General features: G+C 42.8%; 1 protein-coding gene across 3 annotated transcripts in view; it reads left to right on the plus strand.

Moving 5' to 3' along the window:
- Nucleotides 1–17,274, plus strand: part of LOC112226855 (oxysterol-binding protein-related protein 1) — a 41,068-nt gene extending 23,794 nt beyond the window's left edge. For 2 of the 3 annotated variants that reach the window (XM_024391470.2, XM_024391469.2), the window contains exons 17-28: nucleotides 1,774–1,990; nucleotides 4,998–5,073; nucleotides 6,967–7,101; nucleotides 7,251–7,348; nucleotides 7,554–7,736; nucleotides 10,060–10,167; nucleotides 10,404–10,493; nucleotides 10,602–10,716; nucleotides 13,801–13,917; nucleotides 14,140–14,263; nucleotides 14,395–14,485; nucleotides 15,923–17,274. In XM_024391470.2, the coding sequence (XP_024247238.1) occupies nucleotides 1,774–1,990; nucleotides 4,998–5,073; nucleotides 6,967–7,101; nucleotides 7,251–7,348; nucleotides 7,554–7,736; nucleotides 10,060–10,167; nucleotides 10,404–10,493; nucleotides 10,602–10,716; nucleotides 13,801–13,917; nucleotides 14,140–14,263; nucleotides 14,395–14,485; nucleotides 15,923–16,025 (1,457 nt within the window). In that variant the 3' untranslated portion in view covers nucleotides 16,026–17,274. Of the gene's footprint in view, nucleotides 1–1,488; nucleotides 1,586–1,773; nucleotides 1,991–4,997; nucleotides 5,074–6,966; nucleotides 7,102–7,250; nucleotides 7,349–7,553; nucleotides 7,737–10,059; nucleotides 10,168–10,403; nucleotides 10,494–10,601; nucleotides 10,717–13,800; nucleotides 13,918–14,139; nucleotides 14,264–14,394; nucleotides 14,486–15,922 lie in introns of those variants that run through there. The other variant, XM_024391472.2, reaches the window with a different exon arrangement.
- Nucleotides 17,275–17,611: the final 337 nt, after the last annotated feature.

A 17,611-nucleotide genomic window follows, 5' to 3' on the forward strand; every position in this document is an offset into this window, starting at 1 on the left:
CTGACTTGATAATTGTGCAGTGTGCTGAATGATGTATGACCTAGGGAAATTCCACGGTAATGGAATTACGCGGTCTCCGATTTGTCAGTTTAAAATGTATGCCAAACAAAAACCGTTGATTTCAAAGTTTAACAAACCATGCAACTCTATGCACAATGCCTGCTTCAAACAATTTACAGAGTGTATGCAAAATATTAAAAAATATTGGGGAAAAAATTTTGGTAACAGATTTACGAAAACATCTCCTTTTAGTTTTCAAGTTTTTATTGTCACTTGCACAAGTACAGTGAAATGCCTTTCATTCTTGATCTTTCCAACAACGCAGTAATCAATATCAGCATGTGTCTGTCTGTGTGTACGGGACATGAGTCACTACACATGCTAACAGGGTGGCTGAGGTGCCCAGAAGGTCCCCAGGGCACCCCAGCCTCCCTCCATGTCTTCCTGTCTAATGACCAATCCCAGCGCTGTGTTACACGGCTGGTTACCCAACGATCAGCTACCTGCTACACTGGCTAATTGTCTCCATGTTGGGATAATGGCCCTTACAACTAGTGTTGCAGAGAAGTAACAATCTCAAAATGGCCACTGCTGATGAATCCCAAGGCTAATGAGGCAGCTAGCAAGCGCTTCTTCTTAAGGCTGAAATATTCTCTTGTTTCAGGCTGAAATATCTCTCGCTGTAGCTAGGCTCTAAAATTCCAACTCAATTCAAAAGGAGCTGGTTAAGTGAAACCTTTTAAGAATATGATATGACCAGATTAAATGGAATTGTTAGCTACAGTAATTACTCTATGCTTGGCTAACAATGCTTTAGTACTGAAATAGATGTTGAACTCTGTAGTGGGTTGCTCCAGCACAGTGTAGCCTATACCTTAGAGCCTTGCAGTAGAGTAGTGATTGATACTGTATGCTGGCTAAAATAGGAGTGTGCTGCTTTGCTATACAGTATGCTTGTGCATTTTTAGAGTGATCCCTGGTTCTTTGGGATTGTTGCATCATTCATCCATCCACAGTGATCTACTGGTCAGCGCTTTCTCTCTCCCTACTCTTATAAATATACCCTGCTTACAGCAATCTATAATACAATGTTTACGTTCAATGTAAGAGAGAGAAAATCGACCAGCACGTTAGACATCTTCACTCTTCCTTGTTTACATAATAAAGATGCATCATGTCCATTTGTTATTATTGGATGAAGCCACATGACCTACATCTATCAATACCATTGCTCTACTTACGAGAGATTTTGAAGCTTGTTCCCATAACCGATCATGCCGGCTAAATTGTTTAATTAAAAGCATTATTGGCATGCCCGAAAAAAAACGTATCGGTAATATCAGCTCTGTGACCCTGCCTCACACAAAGAACTACAAAACTATTATACAATATTCTATGATTCAGTCTCTCAGCTCCTCCTCTTTGTTCTGTTTCCCCTCCCCTTTTTCCTGGGTGTTACTACCTGTGTTGTCCCTAGTAGCGGTGACATGCAGTCTAAGTTAGAGACGGAGCCAGAGTACTGTACTAACCACAGCAGACACAGGGGAACGTCTTTGTGTCCTCTCATAGGAACCCTATCTCCCAGGTGTGGTTTCACTGGCTGCAGGGAGGGAGGGAGGAGGAGCAGGGAGTTCTGTCAGTCACTACCGGGTGAAGGAGTGTGAAGGCAGGCTGCAGAATTTAACGTTTTTTGTTTTGGTTTGCTTTGCTAGGCTCAAAGGTGACATGACTCCCTCTCTGTCTCTGGCCCCTGGCACCCCCCTCCCCCTGCAGAGTCCGACGACGAGCATTCTCTCTCTCTGAGCGGCTTCCTGTCTGTGGCAGGACACTCGTGTGAAGAGGAGGAAGAAGGGGAGGTGAAGGAAGAGGAGAGAGAGCCCTCTCTGTTCAGCAGCAGCACCCTCAGGGGACCCGCTGCCGCCTGCGACATGTCTGGGGAGGTTAACCATGGCGACAAGAAGGCCCAATGCAACGGAGTGAAGAAGCACAGGTGGGGTCAGGATGCAGTTAATATGTGATGTAAACGGCTTGTTTTCAACTTGGTTTCCTGCTTCCTGCTTAAAGCAAGGCTTTTAACTGTGCGGTTAATTTATTCTAGTATATTCTATCATTATTTATTTTGTTTTATTGTTTCGAAATGTGTGTTTTTATCACGTGACATTTTGTAGGAAATGACTTTATGCAATAGAGCCAACGGCATATAATGTGATATACCCCAGTACGTCTAGGTTTTTATTCCTGTGTTTGTTTGGGCACCCAAGCCCCATAGACAGATCTCTCTTGTTTTTCCATCCACTGTTATGTCATTCAGATTCAGCAGGCTAGTGGCTTATTGGTGCTTGGTACACTGGGTCAGAGCAGAAGGCTTTTTGAAGATTGGTCAGTCTACTTTATTTCTGTGGACGAAGGATGGTTGCATGCCCTCTCTTTCTTAATCCAAACAATTGACCTGTGAATAATTTAGTGCTTGCCAGTTTAGAGCACGAAATACTGAGTGAGAGGAAAGGGGTGTGTGTGTGTGTGTGCGTGCGTGCGCCTGTGTGTGTGTTGTAAAAGATTGATGAGGAGCTTGTTTATACGCTATAGCTGTCATTCAGAGTTATAGCTTCTCTGGCTATGTATGTGTAGATACATCTCTGTTGTGTGATGGAATGAGTGAGCCCTATGGGCCCTGGTCAAAAGTAGGGGAGATTGGGGTAAGTTGAACCGAAGGAGTGAGTTGAGGCACCCTTGTTTCTAGTAAACCACACACACAACGAATCATCTGACCAAATATTTAGGAAGAGGTCGTCATTTCATGGAGTCTGTGAAGAAAGAAACCACATGGAAAAAGTGGTAAGCAAGAAACAGTTTTTCACCAATAATTATAAGATGGTTCTATACATCAGTTTGGGGTCTCTAAGCTTCAAAGAGGCCCTTATCTTAGCAGGAAAGTGCATCCTTGTAGCTGTGTGGGCTAATATCGTCAAAATGTTGGCCTTGGGGTAAGTTGAGCAAATTGAAGTGTTTTCTTCCCAGGTGTAATGCAAGGCATTATCGCTGGGATATGAGGTATCAACACGGCCTATGTTAAAAGTGTTTGTTTGTTGATAAGCCTCTGATAAAATATGCTTAAAGTTATTAAAAGACCAAAAAGCATTTGTGTTTGGGAAATTAAGATTGACATGGTTTAAAAAGAAAGTAGTAATATTTCAATCAGTACAGACATTTGAAGACTGCTTAATTTACCCTATCCTGTGGCTCAAGTTACCCCATAACCGGTGTAAGTTATGCCTAGAGACCACTTTTTTGGGACAAGCTATGTTTTCAAAACTGTAATGTTTTACATGAATTGTGATTATTTGATTACACAACATCCTGAAATATATGTAGATATCTTTGTTAGAAAGAATACTACATTCTCTGCACCTTACACACACACACATCATGCTACACACACACACACACATCACAACTGCTACTGCCAGACTTATTATGATAGCTAAATACTGAACAATTTAAACACTTTCCCCCTAATCCCCCTTCCCCAAAACTCATGTCAAAATTGGACTATAAATTGTACATTCCTGTATTATACTTATGCAAAAAAAAAATATATTCTACTGAGCCATTTACTTTGTTCGTTTTCTTAACTTTTATTATTTCTTATTGTTGCATTGTCGAGAAGCATTTCGTTGGCTGGTGTATACCATGTGCATGAAGTACATACGATTAGTGAAACCTGAAACTATACTATATTTCCCTTGACGGAGTGATGCTGAATGTACAAAATGGTTCAACTTAGCCCACTCTTCACCTAGTGCACTAAATTGAGGATAGGGTGCCATTTGGAATGCTCCCATTCTCCTTCCAGGATTCTGGACTCACTCCAACCAAATAAGCTAATTGATATCAACAGTGCTTCACACTCGTGGGCCCACTATTAATCATGGTGCAGTCAGACATGCTCTCATGAAGGAGATGGGATTCAGTCATTGTCTACCTCAGTATGTTAAAGATAACTCATTTTTTAAATTGATACCTCAATTAGTAATCCCAGAAGCGTACGATAAATCCTTGATTATGTGTTGTAAGGCTTGATTTGAGTCAAGCGAAAATGTATGTCTATGGGAACTGAATGACGCTGTAGAGTAGCGTAGCGAGTTAAAGTACGAATCAGTTTCTTTAGCGTAACAGGTTATGGCGTGTTGTGGAGCCGGCAGAAGTACTGCTCCACCATGCTCCATTGGCCTGCTCATTCCACTGTTAAGAGAGAAGGGCTAGGATTTAGCCCCACAGGCCTCTTCTTTCCTCTCCCTTCATCTCCTGCTGTGTGTAGCTGCTTCACTGCTTATCGCTAAGTAAACACGCCGCCTCCCTGAGGCATGCACACCTGGTCCACGGGCGGGCCGCGATGCACACACAAACACCGACGGGAACATGCAAACACCCTCCCAATCATTCATGGGCGTTGCCTGAGGCTTGACTGCAGCAGCTACAGTTGGCTAATTAGCTGTCAGGTTACTCTGTTTCGAAATAGTAGGTCAAGCCATCACTGATGTTCCAGATAAGTTTCATGTACAGCTGTACTCTGCATAACTAAACAATGGCTTACTTTTGTGTATTCCAAACATAGTTCCTCTCCATGAACAAAGATGGCCAAGAGCATCACACAGAACCAAGGGTACTTGCTTAATTGCAAATACTTAGAAAGTAAACACGCCTCACCCACAACATGATACCTACTATCTGATTTAATGATAGCCTCGCCTTAGAGCATTGTTGAGACGTAGGAGGAAGAGAGCCATGCCTTATCTATAAAGTAGCTATACAGTATATATATATATATATATATAAGAGAATCTGGCTTCAACCCCTCATTAATTACTCTGTCACCAAAGTCCTTGTTTTTTTTTTATCTGGTTCAATTCTCTGGGACCATGTCTGCATCCATATATATTCAGTGGGATCACCCCATTTAGATCTGACCTAATTGTTTGTCTGTTTCTATTCGACAGAACATCTTTGCCCGCGCCCATGTTCTCCAGGAATGACGTCAGCGTCTGGAGCATCCTGAAGAAATGCATCGGCATGGTGAGAATTCACACTCATTATTCATGTAAAGAAGGGTACTGCATTGGCACAACCCAAAGGCACAGGAGCTGAAAGCAAACAGTGAGCAAACATGCCTTTCTCTCTGTCTGCCAAGAATTCAGCCACAAACATTACATTTGTCATTTAGCTAATGTGTGCTGGTCCCCCATGGGAATCAAACCCACAACCTGGCGTTGCAAGAACCATGGCTCTACCAACTAAACCACATGGGATAGATGTTTTTTCCCCCTCTGTATTTTCTCTTTATACTTTGTTCAATCTGCCGCTTCTTTAATGTGGATTTGTGCTGTGTTAGTGGGAAATACTGCTGACCTGAGAATGTGTCCTTGGGCCGACTTACCGGCTAATGAGTTACTGTAGTTACTGTAGCTATGGAGAGATTTACTTGCCTTGTTATAGCTTGTATATATTTGTGACTATCTAAGCACAGGTCTATGATGTGAAAGACCCTGTCATCAGTAGTGGTCTGTAGGGATCCTAATCCCCTTTTTCCACTTCCTGGATGATTTTTAATTGGATGATGTAAGCTCTACACTTCCTGCACTTCCCCTAATTAAAGCGGTGTAATGATTCCCATCTGTGGCTCAAATGGCAACCTGTTCTCTATGTAGGGTGGTTGTTCCACGAAAAGAGTGCCTTTTGCATCCCTTTGATATTTTTTAAAAAGAAATTGTGCACCAATATTGCATTTTAAAAGCCGGTTATATTAAATGAAATGCTGTGGACCATATGGAGAAATAAATCCATCTGGTTTTAAAATATGAATAAAGACATGCTAAAGTGCCAAAATCCAGTTTTCACCATCATTGTAAAGCCCTAGTTATTTTGTTGCTTTGTCAGTCATTTCTGAAGATGATTATTTATTTCATGTGATTAGTGAATCATTTACGTCTGTCCCTCATTTTAAGGTCAACCGTGTTACATGAACTGGACTTTTTTTTCTTTTAAATATATTTTTTGAATGAAACATTGAACATCTAATGGTTCTTCTCTTTTTGGCCATTTTGTGGTGGAAAACTGACTGGGTCGGGCATAACACGTCAACCCTGAAATGTTTTTAGAAGCTTGCATTCAGTCCCTGTTGCACACAACAAGCTTCCTTTCCCCATCTCAAAAGGGGATTTATGGCTGATTTTTAAGATTAAATTGTCAACTCTGCTCCTTTATTTGGCACTTAATAGGCACTTACTATAGTTATTTTTTTATGGGAAGGGAAAACATGTTTTTATGAAGTTTAACGTGCTCTTTATGAAAGAATGCTTGTTTTTTTTGTTTTTGACCAAGTTACACTTCTCAAGGCACTGAATTGGTGGAACCACATCAGTGCAATACTTTGACTAGGGGCCCTGGTATAAAGTAGTGCCCTACATAGGAAATGGGGTGCCATTTGGGACACAGGCCTGGTGTAAGGGCAGACACTAATGGCAATGGAGAAACTACCATAACTATGTGTGTGTCCTCTGGGTTTAAATTAGTTAGATCCATGGCAAACCATTGTTTTAACCCAGGGTTGCTACTGAAATGTGGGCCTTTTTACTGACACTGCAGAGACCAGTCGGTACGGGTGTCAAACTGTGTTCCGGACTGGGATCTAGACTAGAGCTTATTGCTGATGTTATATCACACCTCTGTCATTGAAACACAACTATGTGAGCTTTATAGGGACTTCCACTCTATTACCAATGTCCTGTAATTTTCTCAAGTACTTTCAGTCTATTGCACTCTCTAATCACTATATTCCCTATATTGCCTGATATTACTGTATAATATAATACAGGTATGTCTGTGTGGGCTGTGGATGAGCTTCTTTGCTTGTGTGTTTCCTTACCTCTCTCTCTTTGACTCGTCTCCTCTTTTTCTCTCCTCTCCCAGGAGCTGTCTAAGATAGCCATGCCAGTAATCTTCAACGAGCCCCTGAGTTTTCTTCAACGGCTGACAGAGTACATGGAGCACACGTATCTCATCCACCAGGCTAACGCTGCCACAGACTCCATGGAGAGGATGAAGGTATTTTGCCCACGTCTTCATCATCCTCTCTCGTATAGACATGCGCGTGAGTTTGCACTCACAATCACCGCTGTATTACATATTCATTTGGCTGTGCTCATCTACAGCTTCTGACGTTACACATTTCTGTTCATCTATGATGGTTTCAGTGTGTGGCAGCATTTGCTGTGTCTGCTGTAGCATCACAGTGGGAGAGGACTGGAAAACCCTTCAATCCACTTCTAGGAGAAACCTATGAGCTAATCAGGTTAGACATATATTACTGTGGTTGATGTTTAGGTTAACTGTTCTGTATATGTTGTGAGATGGTGGTTACTACTAGTGGTACTAGTTTGACTCAAGACGTCACCAAAAATACATTTGAATCCTTAAGTCCGATGTCTCAAGACATCTGAAGATGGAAGGTGATGGCTAAGTATGTACCATTAACCCCCTCCCTCCTGTCCCCTCAGAGAGGACCTAGGGTTCAGGTGGATGTCTGAGCAGGTGAGCCACCACCCCCCCGTCAGCGCCTTCCACGCCGAGGGTCTGCAGGAGGACTTCTTGTTCCACGGCTCCATCTACCCCAAACTCAAGTTCTGGGGAAAGAGCGTGGAGGCAGAGCCTAAAGGCATCATCACCCTGGAGCTGCCCAAGTAAGTCTGGAGCTGAGATTCCCTCCACAGTGTACATGTACACTGAACAAAAATATAAACCCAACATGTAACGTGTTGGTCCCCTGTTTCATGAGCTGAAATAAAATACTCCAGAAATGTTCCATACACACAAAAAGCTTATTTCTCTAAATTGTTTTGCACAAATTTGTTAACATCCCTTTTAATGAGCATTTCTCCTTTGCCAAGATAATGCATCCAGCAGACAGGTGTGGCATATCAAGAAGCTGATTAAACAGCATGATCATTACACTGGTGCACCTTATGATGGGGACAATAAAAGGCCACTCTGAAATGTGCAGTTTTGTCACACAGCACAATGCCACAGATGTCTCAGGTTTTGAACGAGTGTGCAATTCGCATAACTGCAGGAATGTCCACCAGAGCTGTTGGCAGATCAATTAATGTTAATTTCTCTACCAGAAGCCGCCTCCAATGTCGTTGTTGAGAATTTGGCAGGCATAAGTTACAAACAACGAACACAATTGCTTTGTGACGAGATCCTGAGGCCCATTGTCGTGCCATTAATCTGCTGCCATCACCTCATGTTTCAGCATGATAATGCACAGCTCCATGTCGAAAGGATCTGTACACAATTCCTCAACGCTGAAAATATCCCAGTTCTTCCATGGCTTTCATACTCACCAGACATGTCACACATTGAACGGGTTTGGGACGCTCTGGATCAACGTGTACGACAACATGTTCTAGTTCCCGCCAATATCCAGCAACTTCGCACAGCCATTGAAGAGGAGTGAGACAACGTTCCACAGGCCACAAACAACAGCCTGATCAACTCTATGCGAAAGAGATGTGTCATGCTGCATGAAGCAAATGGTGGTTACACCAGATACTGACTGGGTTTCTGATCCACGCCCTGACTTTTTTTAAGGTAGCTGTTACCAACAGATGCATATCTGTATTCCATGCATGTGAAATCCATAGATTAGGGCCTAATGAATTTATTAAAATGTACTGATTTCCTTATATGAACTGTAACTCAGTGAAATTGTTGCATGTTGCGTTTTACATTTTTGTTCAGTATAGCTTTCCCTCCCTGAGAGTTTGCCTTGGAGTTTCCTTGATTTGGCCTTTATCTCCCAGTAAATATAGCAATACATACACTACTGTTCAAAAGTTTGGGGTCACTTAGAAGTGTCCTTGTTTTTTAAAGAAAATAATATTTTTTGTCCCATTTATATTAACATCAAATTGATCAGAAATACAGTGTAGAATTGTTAATGTTGTAAATGACTATTGTAGCTGGAAACGGCTGTTTTCTTTAATGGAATATCTACATAGGCGTACAGAGGCCCATTATTAGCAACCATCACTCGTGTGTTCCAATGGCACGTTGTGTTAGCTAATCCAAGTTTATCATTTTAAAAGGCTAATTGATCATTAGAAAACCCTTTTGCAAATATGTTAGCACAGCTGAAAACTGTACTGATTTTAAAGAAGCAATAAAACTGGCCTTAGACTAGTTGTGTATCTGGAGCATCAGCATTTGTGGGTTCGATTGCAGGCTCAAAATTGCCAGAAACAAAGAACTTTCTTCTGAAACTCGTCAGTCTTCAGAAAAATGAAGGCTATTCCATGTGAGAAATTTTCAAGAAACTGGAGATCTCGTACAACACTGTGTACTACTCCCTTCACAGAACGATGCAAATGGTTTCTAACCAGAATAGAAAGAGGAGTGGGAGGCCTCTGTGCACAACTGAGCAAGAGGACAAGTACTTTGGAGTGTCAAGTCCTCAACTGGCAGCTTCATTAAATAGTACCCGCAAAACACCCGTCTCAACGTCAACAGAGAAGAGACGACTCCGGGATGCTGGCCTTCTAGGCAGTAACAAAGAAAAAGCCATATCTCAGACTGGCCAATTTTAAATAAAAGATTATTCCTTGTCCTCTTGCTCAGTTGTGCACCTGGGCCTCCCACTCCTCTTTCTATTCTGGTTAGCCAGTTTGCTCTGTTCTGTGAAGGGAGTTGTACACAGCGTGTACTACACAAATGTCTACACTGTATTTCTGATGAATTTGATGTTATTTTAATGGAAAAAATATATATTTTTCTTACAAGGACATTTCTAAGTGACCCCAAACTTGAACAGTAGTGCATGTTCTGGCAATAGAGCTATTCTGGGAGCTTTTTTCTTAAGCCTGGATGAAACTAATGAATTAATGTTGAAGTTTGAAGGACATTTGAATCTCTGTGAAGTAGTTTGGTATGAGTTGGCATCGCTAAGTTGACGTAGTTGGTGATCGGTTATCTGCTGTGACATGTTCGCTCTCTCTTTCTCTGCAGATGTAATGAAGCATACACCTGGACAAACCCCACCTGCTGTGTCCACAACATCATCGTGGGCCAGCTGTGGATCGAGCAGTATGGCAATGTGGAAGTGATCAACCACAAGTAAGGGAGACTCCCTCGCCGTGTGTGCCTACACGTGTGTCTGTGTGTGTGTGCAGTGGTCTGGATCCACGTTTGTATCCAGTTGATTGAGCAATGTAACGGAACTGGGACAGATACTTGCCTTTACAAAGCCGACAGACTGAGCAACAAAATGGTGGTTGTTTGAAAGCATTGTCTGGCTGTGGGGAATAGTGAAAGAGAACATGTAACTAGAAGGCTTCGTCTTTCGGTGACAGGACCGGCGAGAGATGCAGCCTGACGTTCAAACCATGCGGTATGTTTGGCAAGGAGCTGCACAAAGTGGAGGGCTATATTCTGGATAAAAGGTACTTGTTTGTTAGTTTTCTTTCCACAAACTGTTTTACTGTATCAAGATGATTTGTATGTTAGCAATCAGAAAAGCTGAACCGCTCATTTTGACTGTGTGTTTGCAGCAAGAAGAAGCTCTGCGCCATATATGGTAAATGGACCGAGTGCTTATACACTGTGGACGCCGCCACCTTTGATGCTCACAAGAAGAACTCAGAGGAGAAGAAAAGCAACACGCAGGTACTGTATGTGCACTAATCAAAAACATTCCATATCAAAAACAAGGTAGTGCCTTCAGCCCCACCAGGGTGGTTATGTAACTATCATATCATTTGCTGAGTAAAATAAGCTGTACTATACCTCATGCCAGTCCAGTGCTGTTCAGTACTATTCATGAGATCAGATGATAATGTAGTGATAAAAGTATTACTCAATAAGCCAATTAAGGGCAAAGATGTTTGTGGTGCAAAAGCAAGGGAGAGACTAAGGGAACTTTTCTGACCAGCACGTCAAATGTTGCACGCTTTCGCACCATGAAAATGACTAGACAAAATCTATTTTTTATTTATTTCATCTTTATTTAACTAGGCAAGTCAGTTAAGAACAAATTCTTATTTTCAATGACTGCCTAGGAACAGTGGGCTAACTGCCTTGTTCAGGGGCAGAACGACAGATTTTTACCTTGTCAGCTCGGGGGTTTGATCTTGCAAGTGCAACGCTCTAACCACTAGGCTACCTGCTGCTCATAGACAAAATCTATAACTGATCCTTACCTTAACCAAACCCCTAACCTTAACCCTAACCCTCATCTAACCAATTTGTAAATTTCAATATCGGTTTGCACATCAGCCACATCCCCTTAGTGTTTTCCCTAAAGCAGTGTGTTAGGTGCAAAAATGAAATTAACCTCATTTTAATCTGGCAGCATGATTTAATTTGAAACTTTTCCTCAACAAAGTGTATGATCATGAGGTGGTTATTTGACTAGAGTTTAGTAAACTGAGCAATACATAAATAGTAGCCTGGAAAATGTTGCACGCTTTGGTACCATGAACATGGAGCACAACATGTCTAATTTTGCTCCATGCTTATGGATGAGTGACGAGTGACGATAATGGCGCCGGAGGGGATGACTGCCGTTTTATGGGCTCTTCACCAACTGTGCTATTTTGTTCGTTTTTTCGCATTGTTTGTAACTTATTTTGTACATAATGTTGCTGCTACCGTCTCTTATGACCGAAAATAACTTCTGGACATCAGAACAGCGATTACTCACCTTGAACTGGACGAACAATTTTTCTTTAATGAGATGGACGAGAGAGATTTACTAGAGACACCTGAACAGGACCTCATCCCCGTCATTTGCAGGAGAAAGAGACGGAGGTTTCGCAGAAGGAGATCGGGGTGCCTTGTGAGGATTAGGCGACAAGTGTCTAATCGGCTGTTGCCATCGGTACTATTGGCCAACGTACAATCACTGGATAATAAAAAGGACAAACTAAAAGCACGTATATCCTACCAACGGGACATTAAAAACTGTAATATCTTATGTTTCACTGAGCCATGGCTGAACGACGACATTAATAACATACAGCTGGTGGTTATACACTCTACCGGCAGGATAGAACAGCAGCCTCTGGTAAAACAGGGGGTGGCGGTCTATGTATATTTATAAACAACAGCTGGTGCACGATATCTAATCTGAGCATAATTCTATCCTCCTAATTCTATGTTTCAAGCAGACCACCATAGTCCCTGTGCCCAAAAACACTAAGGTAACTTGCCTAAATGACTACCGACACGTAGCACTCATGCCTGTAGCCATGAAGTGCTTTGAAAGGCTGGTCATGGGTCACATCAACACCATTATCCCAGAAACCCTAGACCCACTCCAATTTGCATACTTCCAACAGATACTCCACACTGCCGTTTCACACCTGGACAAAAGGAACACCTATGTGAGAATGCTATTCATTGACTACAGCTCAGCTTTCAACACCATAGTGCCCTAAAAGCTCATCAATAAGCTAAGGACCCTGGGACTAAACATCGCCCTCTGCAACTGTATCCTGGACTTCCTGACGGTCCGCCCCCAGGTGGTGAGGGTAGGTAACAACACATCTGCCATGCTGATCCTCAACACAGGGGCCCCTCAGGGGTGCGTGCTCAGTCCCCTCCTGTACTCCCTGCTCACTCATGATTGCACGACAACATCATCATTAAATTTGCCGATGACACAACAGTGGTAGGCCTGATCACCGACAACGAGACAGCCTATAGGGAGGAGGTCAGAGACCTGGCCATGTAGTGCCAGGACAACAACCTCTCCCTCAACGTGATCAAGACAAAGGAGATGATTGTGGACTACAGGAAAAGGAGGACCGAGCACGCCCCCATTCTCATCGACGGAGCTGCAGTGGAGCAGGTTGAGAGCTTTGAGTTCCTTGGCGTCCACATCACCAACAAACTAACATGGTCCAAGCACACCAAGACAGTTGTGAAGAGGGCACAACAAAACCTATTCCCCCTCAGGAGACTGAAAAGATTTGGCATGGGTCCTCAGATCTTCAAAAGGTTCTACAGCTGCACCATCAAGAGCATCCTGACTGGGTGCATCACTGCCTGGTATGGCAACTGCTTAGCCTCTGACACCAAGGCACTACAGAAGGTAGTGCGTACGGCCCAGTACATCACTGGGGCCAAGCTTCCTGCAATCCAGGACCTCTATACCAGGCGGTGTCAGAGGAAGGCCCTAAAAATTGTCAAAGACTCCAGCCACCCTAGTCAAACTGTTCTCTCTGCTACCGCACTGCAAGCGGTACCGGAGCGCCAAGTCTAGGTCCCAGAGGCTTCTAAACAGCTTCTACTCCCAAGCCATAAGACTCCTGAACATCTAATCAAATGGCTACCCAGGCTATTTGCATTGCCCCCCCCTTCCCCTTCTCTTACGCTGCTCTCTGTTATTATCTATGCATAGTCACTTTAATAACTCTACCTACATGTACATATCACCTCAATTACCTTGACTAACCGGCGACCCCACACATTGACTCTGTACTGGTACCCCCAGTATATAGTCTCGCTATTGTTATTTTACTGCTGCTCTTTAATTATTTGTTAATTTTCCTTTTTTGGGGGGGGTGTATTTTCCTTAACTGCATTGTTGCACCTGTTGTATTCGGTGCATGTGACAAAACATTTGATTTGATTTATTTAAGCTACCATTACACTCGTTTTGGAGTGAGGACCCTTGATATGACCAAAGTAGCTATTGTAGTTGCATACCTGTTTGAAGGTTGCGTGTCCCCCTGTCTGTCCCTCCAGACCAGTGTAGACGAAGAGCCAGAGGAGATGCCCCTGCCTGATGGAGACACGGTCCAGGTCATCCCAGGAAGTGAGCTCATCTGGAGGATAGTCCCCCGACCAGACAACTCTGCACAGGTAAGGGGGTCGAGGGGAGGCAGGGGCGGAAGGGGAGGAAAGCAGGTCTGGAGGATGGCTCCCCGACCAGACAACTGCAGGGATCACAGGGATGATTGGAGGAATTACTAAGAGGCAGAAATCTGGGATTTACTGTTGACATTTTTAGCCTTCTGGAGTGATTGAACTGATTGTCAGTCAGTGATTTGTAGGCCCTTCCCCCTCTCTCTCTCTCTTTGGTAGTTCTACGCCTTCTCCACATTTGCCATGCAGCTGAATGAGCTGGAGGGGGGCATGAAGGGGGTCCTGCCCCCCACAGACTGTCGGCTCAGACCTGACATCAGAGCCATGGAGAAAGGAGACATAGGTATGGTGATATAGTTATATAGAGCATTGTGTTTTTGTCAATGATCCACATCTGGTGTCCAGCAATACAATGAGCATTTTGTCAATGAATCTAAATATTTTGATACATTGAAATATTTCTGTGTTTCTCAGATTTGGCAAGTGCAGAGAAGAAGAGGGTAGAGGAGAAACAAAGACTGGCCCGGAAAAATCGCTCCAAATCAACAGAGGAATGGAAAACAAGGTGAGTGGTTGGGTCTTCTCTCTTCCCCCATGGCACTCCCCTCTGATTCTGCTGTGCTGAACAATTAGACTGGCTGTCCTGGGGCCACCCAGTGCTTTTTGAGGTCGGTTCGGTTTCCATTCGATTATTTAGATTATTTATTATCACGTCTTACAATTTCGGGTTTCGATTATAATTTATTTGACAATAAATGCACTATGCATTATGTGGGTTGAATGCTGTAACACAGAATAAACAATTAAAAAGTCCCATCATTGACTTTACTTTAATAAAACATTTCAGTTGTTGTGTATATTACGTTACATAGATAGTTTTATTTGATGACTATTATTTCATTCCAAGTCTTCATCTCATCTCTATAGAGCTGCTGCCTACACTGTCTGACAAAATCACTATTTTATTAATGCTTCAAAGTACATTAAATAAGGCATACTGTTATGACTGCTGAAAACCAACTATCAATCACTTTGATCATGTACAGTATTTTCAGGTAGAGATACCCCACTAAGCAACTGCTCGCTGTCCCTCTCGATCTTGCATTCTTCTGTCTCTTCTCTCTCCGTGTCTGCCCCACACTAACCTAACATAGCAGGTGTAGAAAACCCCCGCAGACCAGACAAGTAGGCGCGCAATGGATTATGGTCATTGTAGTTAATTACCACATTTTCTGTGCTAAACTATATAGAATATTGGCCTGTTGGAAACTACAACTCTCTACTACATCACACAGTTCAGGCTTGATCTTATTTATCTCCAGGGAAACTGAGCGAAAAAAAATTCTAAATGGAATTCAAATAATTGAACAGATGTTGGTTAAATCATTGAAAAATAACACAAAAAAAAACAACATTTCAGTTAATCGCTCAACACTACTCTCATTGGATGTATGTGCTTGTGCTGATCTGCTTTGCTAATTGTCACCCATTTGTGTCATCCTATGCTATGATATGCTCTTCCCCTGTGTTGTCATTGAGAAGGAACCCAGCTCTTGGCCCCAGGTTTGCCTCCGCTTGTCTGCTGTGGCTTTTGGTTGTGGTTCACTGTTTGAGTGCTGCCCTATACCGGCTTCCTCAAGACCGCTTTGGAACGGCAGCAAATGCATTGATTCAAACACTGATCATACACCTATACAACCCGAGTACAGTTGACTCCTGATAAGTACATATCGAAAAAGCTAAAATAATTGCAGTGAAATTCACCTTACCTGGATATTTGCATGCTATAGTTTGCATGAATTCACAAAAGACCTAAGCTATATGGAGAAAAAATAACATTTTCAATGGAATCTTGGTTTGTATCAGGAGTCAACTGTACTGTGTTCTGTTTGTGTGGCTTTGTATTTATCACAAAAACTCATGCCTGTGTCTGGATACATCTGTGCCTGAACACTCATTTCTATGTTTGTCTGACTCGGTTCCTCTCGTTTCTCTCATATAGGTGGTTCCACCAAGGCTCCAACCCCCACATCAAAGCTCAGGACTGGCTCTACTCCAATGGCTACTGGGAACGGAACTACTCCCTGCTGCCTGATATTTACTGACCTACAAGACACACATCTCTATCTGTACTCATCTCAACTGTCTCTGCTGTTTTTCATATTCAGGTTGGCACTTCAAGTCCCTAACCTGCTCTGGTCCTATATATGGTAAGGCTATTATTGGGAATTGACTGACTGCAAAGGCAACAACCATTCAGTAGTCCCCAAATGTTATCTCTTATCGCAGCCTATGTCTCACTCAAAGCACAAGGGTGAAGTCCTCATGAGCATGTAAGCTATCGTCATTGACTAGTGTATAGAATTATAATAAAACTATAGGGTGTAACCTGCCATTCATTTTAACGAATGGGAGTGTTTTGAATGGCGTGAATTGAATGCAGTATGTCTCCAGACATGTTTTTCCTGTCAAAAACACATTGCGCTCAGTGCTATTACTTACGAATGTGTGCAGCTACATTATCGTTCTGATACAGTATCAATTTATGGAAAAATAGAGCTTTCAAATAGTGTGTGAAATAGGCGTGTTCCAACTTCCTGCGGTCTCTGCTATAGGCTACCAAACTAAGCTTTCATTATGACACATTTTATCTGCTTCCACCTCTAACTATGCCTGGGAAGATTATACATGTGTGTACATATTATTGGAAAGAGGTCTACCGTTTTTCTGAGCTGTAATACAATGGAGTTCTTTATGAATTGAAGATGTATAGAGGAGAATAACTACTGTACTTAGTAAGGCTTTCTTCAATGACGCTTGAGAGAACTTATTTAATCCAAGTTTGACCACTTGGCTCTATATGAAGATATCTTTATCTGTATGCAAAAGTTTCCTCTGTAGTAAAAATGTCATTCAGGATATTCTGAGGTAGCCCTCACACACTGAATACACATACTGCACATGCACCACTTTGACTATGCAAGCATTAGCTGCACTACACCCACAGAGGCACAGTAAGGCTGTCCAAATGACACCCTATTTCCTACATAGCACACTACTTTTGACTTGAGCCCTATGGGGGAACAGGGTGCCATGTGGGAGACGGCCACTGTTCAACACACTCATGCACGGCATAATATTCATCTCCCTGGTTGTGAACAGCTGCTTCTGTAACCTCTGTAAATTGGTAGGTAGGTAGGATTATCACGTAATACATGACAGTACAGTAGACTGGGCCTGTCGCCCCCTCTGAATGCATGTTTTTTCCTAGAGGCTACTCTCCCTTTGTGTATAGCACATTACAGAATAAAGATAATTTCTATTGTTGCTAAATAAAAACGTAATGTTACCTTAGGGTGTTTGTGTCCTGTTTCTTATTGCCACCACCCTCACTCACTGTGCATCCTTGTAGCATTGTGTAAGTTGTGGACTGGAGGTAGGCCTAGTGATTCCTCATGTGGGTAAGGCTAGGGCGGAGGTGTGTCTCTTTGGTAACAGCAGCTGGTGCGCAATCTGTAATGTTAAGCAACTTGATCCTGGACTTCCTGACAGGCCGTCCCCAGGTGGTGAGGGGTAGGCAACAGCACATCCACCAAGCTGACCCTCACCACGAGGGGCCCTCGTGAGTGCTTGCTCAGTCCCCTCCTGTACTCCCTGTTCACTCACCTGATCACCAATGACGATGAGACAG

This window comes from Oncorhynchus tshawytscha, linkage group LG28, assembly GCF_018296145.1.
Source record: "Oncorhynchus tshawytscha isolate Ot180627B linkage group LG28, Otsh_v2.0, whole genome shotgun sequence".
Taxonomy (NCBI): domain Eukaryota; kingdom Metazoa; phylum Chordata; class Actinopteri; order Salmoniformes; family Salmonidae; genus Oncorhynchus; species Oncorhynchus tshawytscha.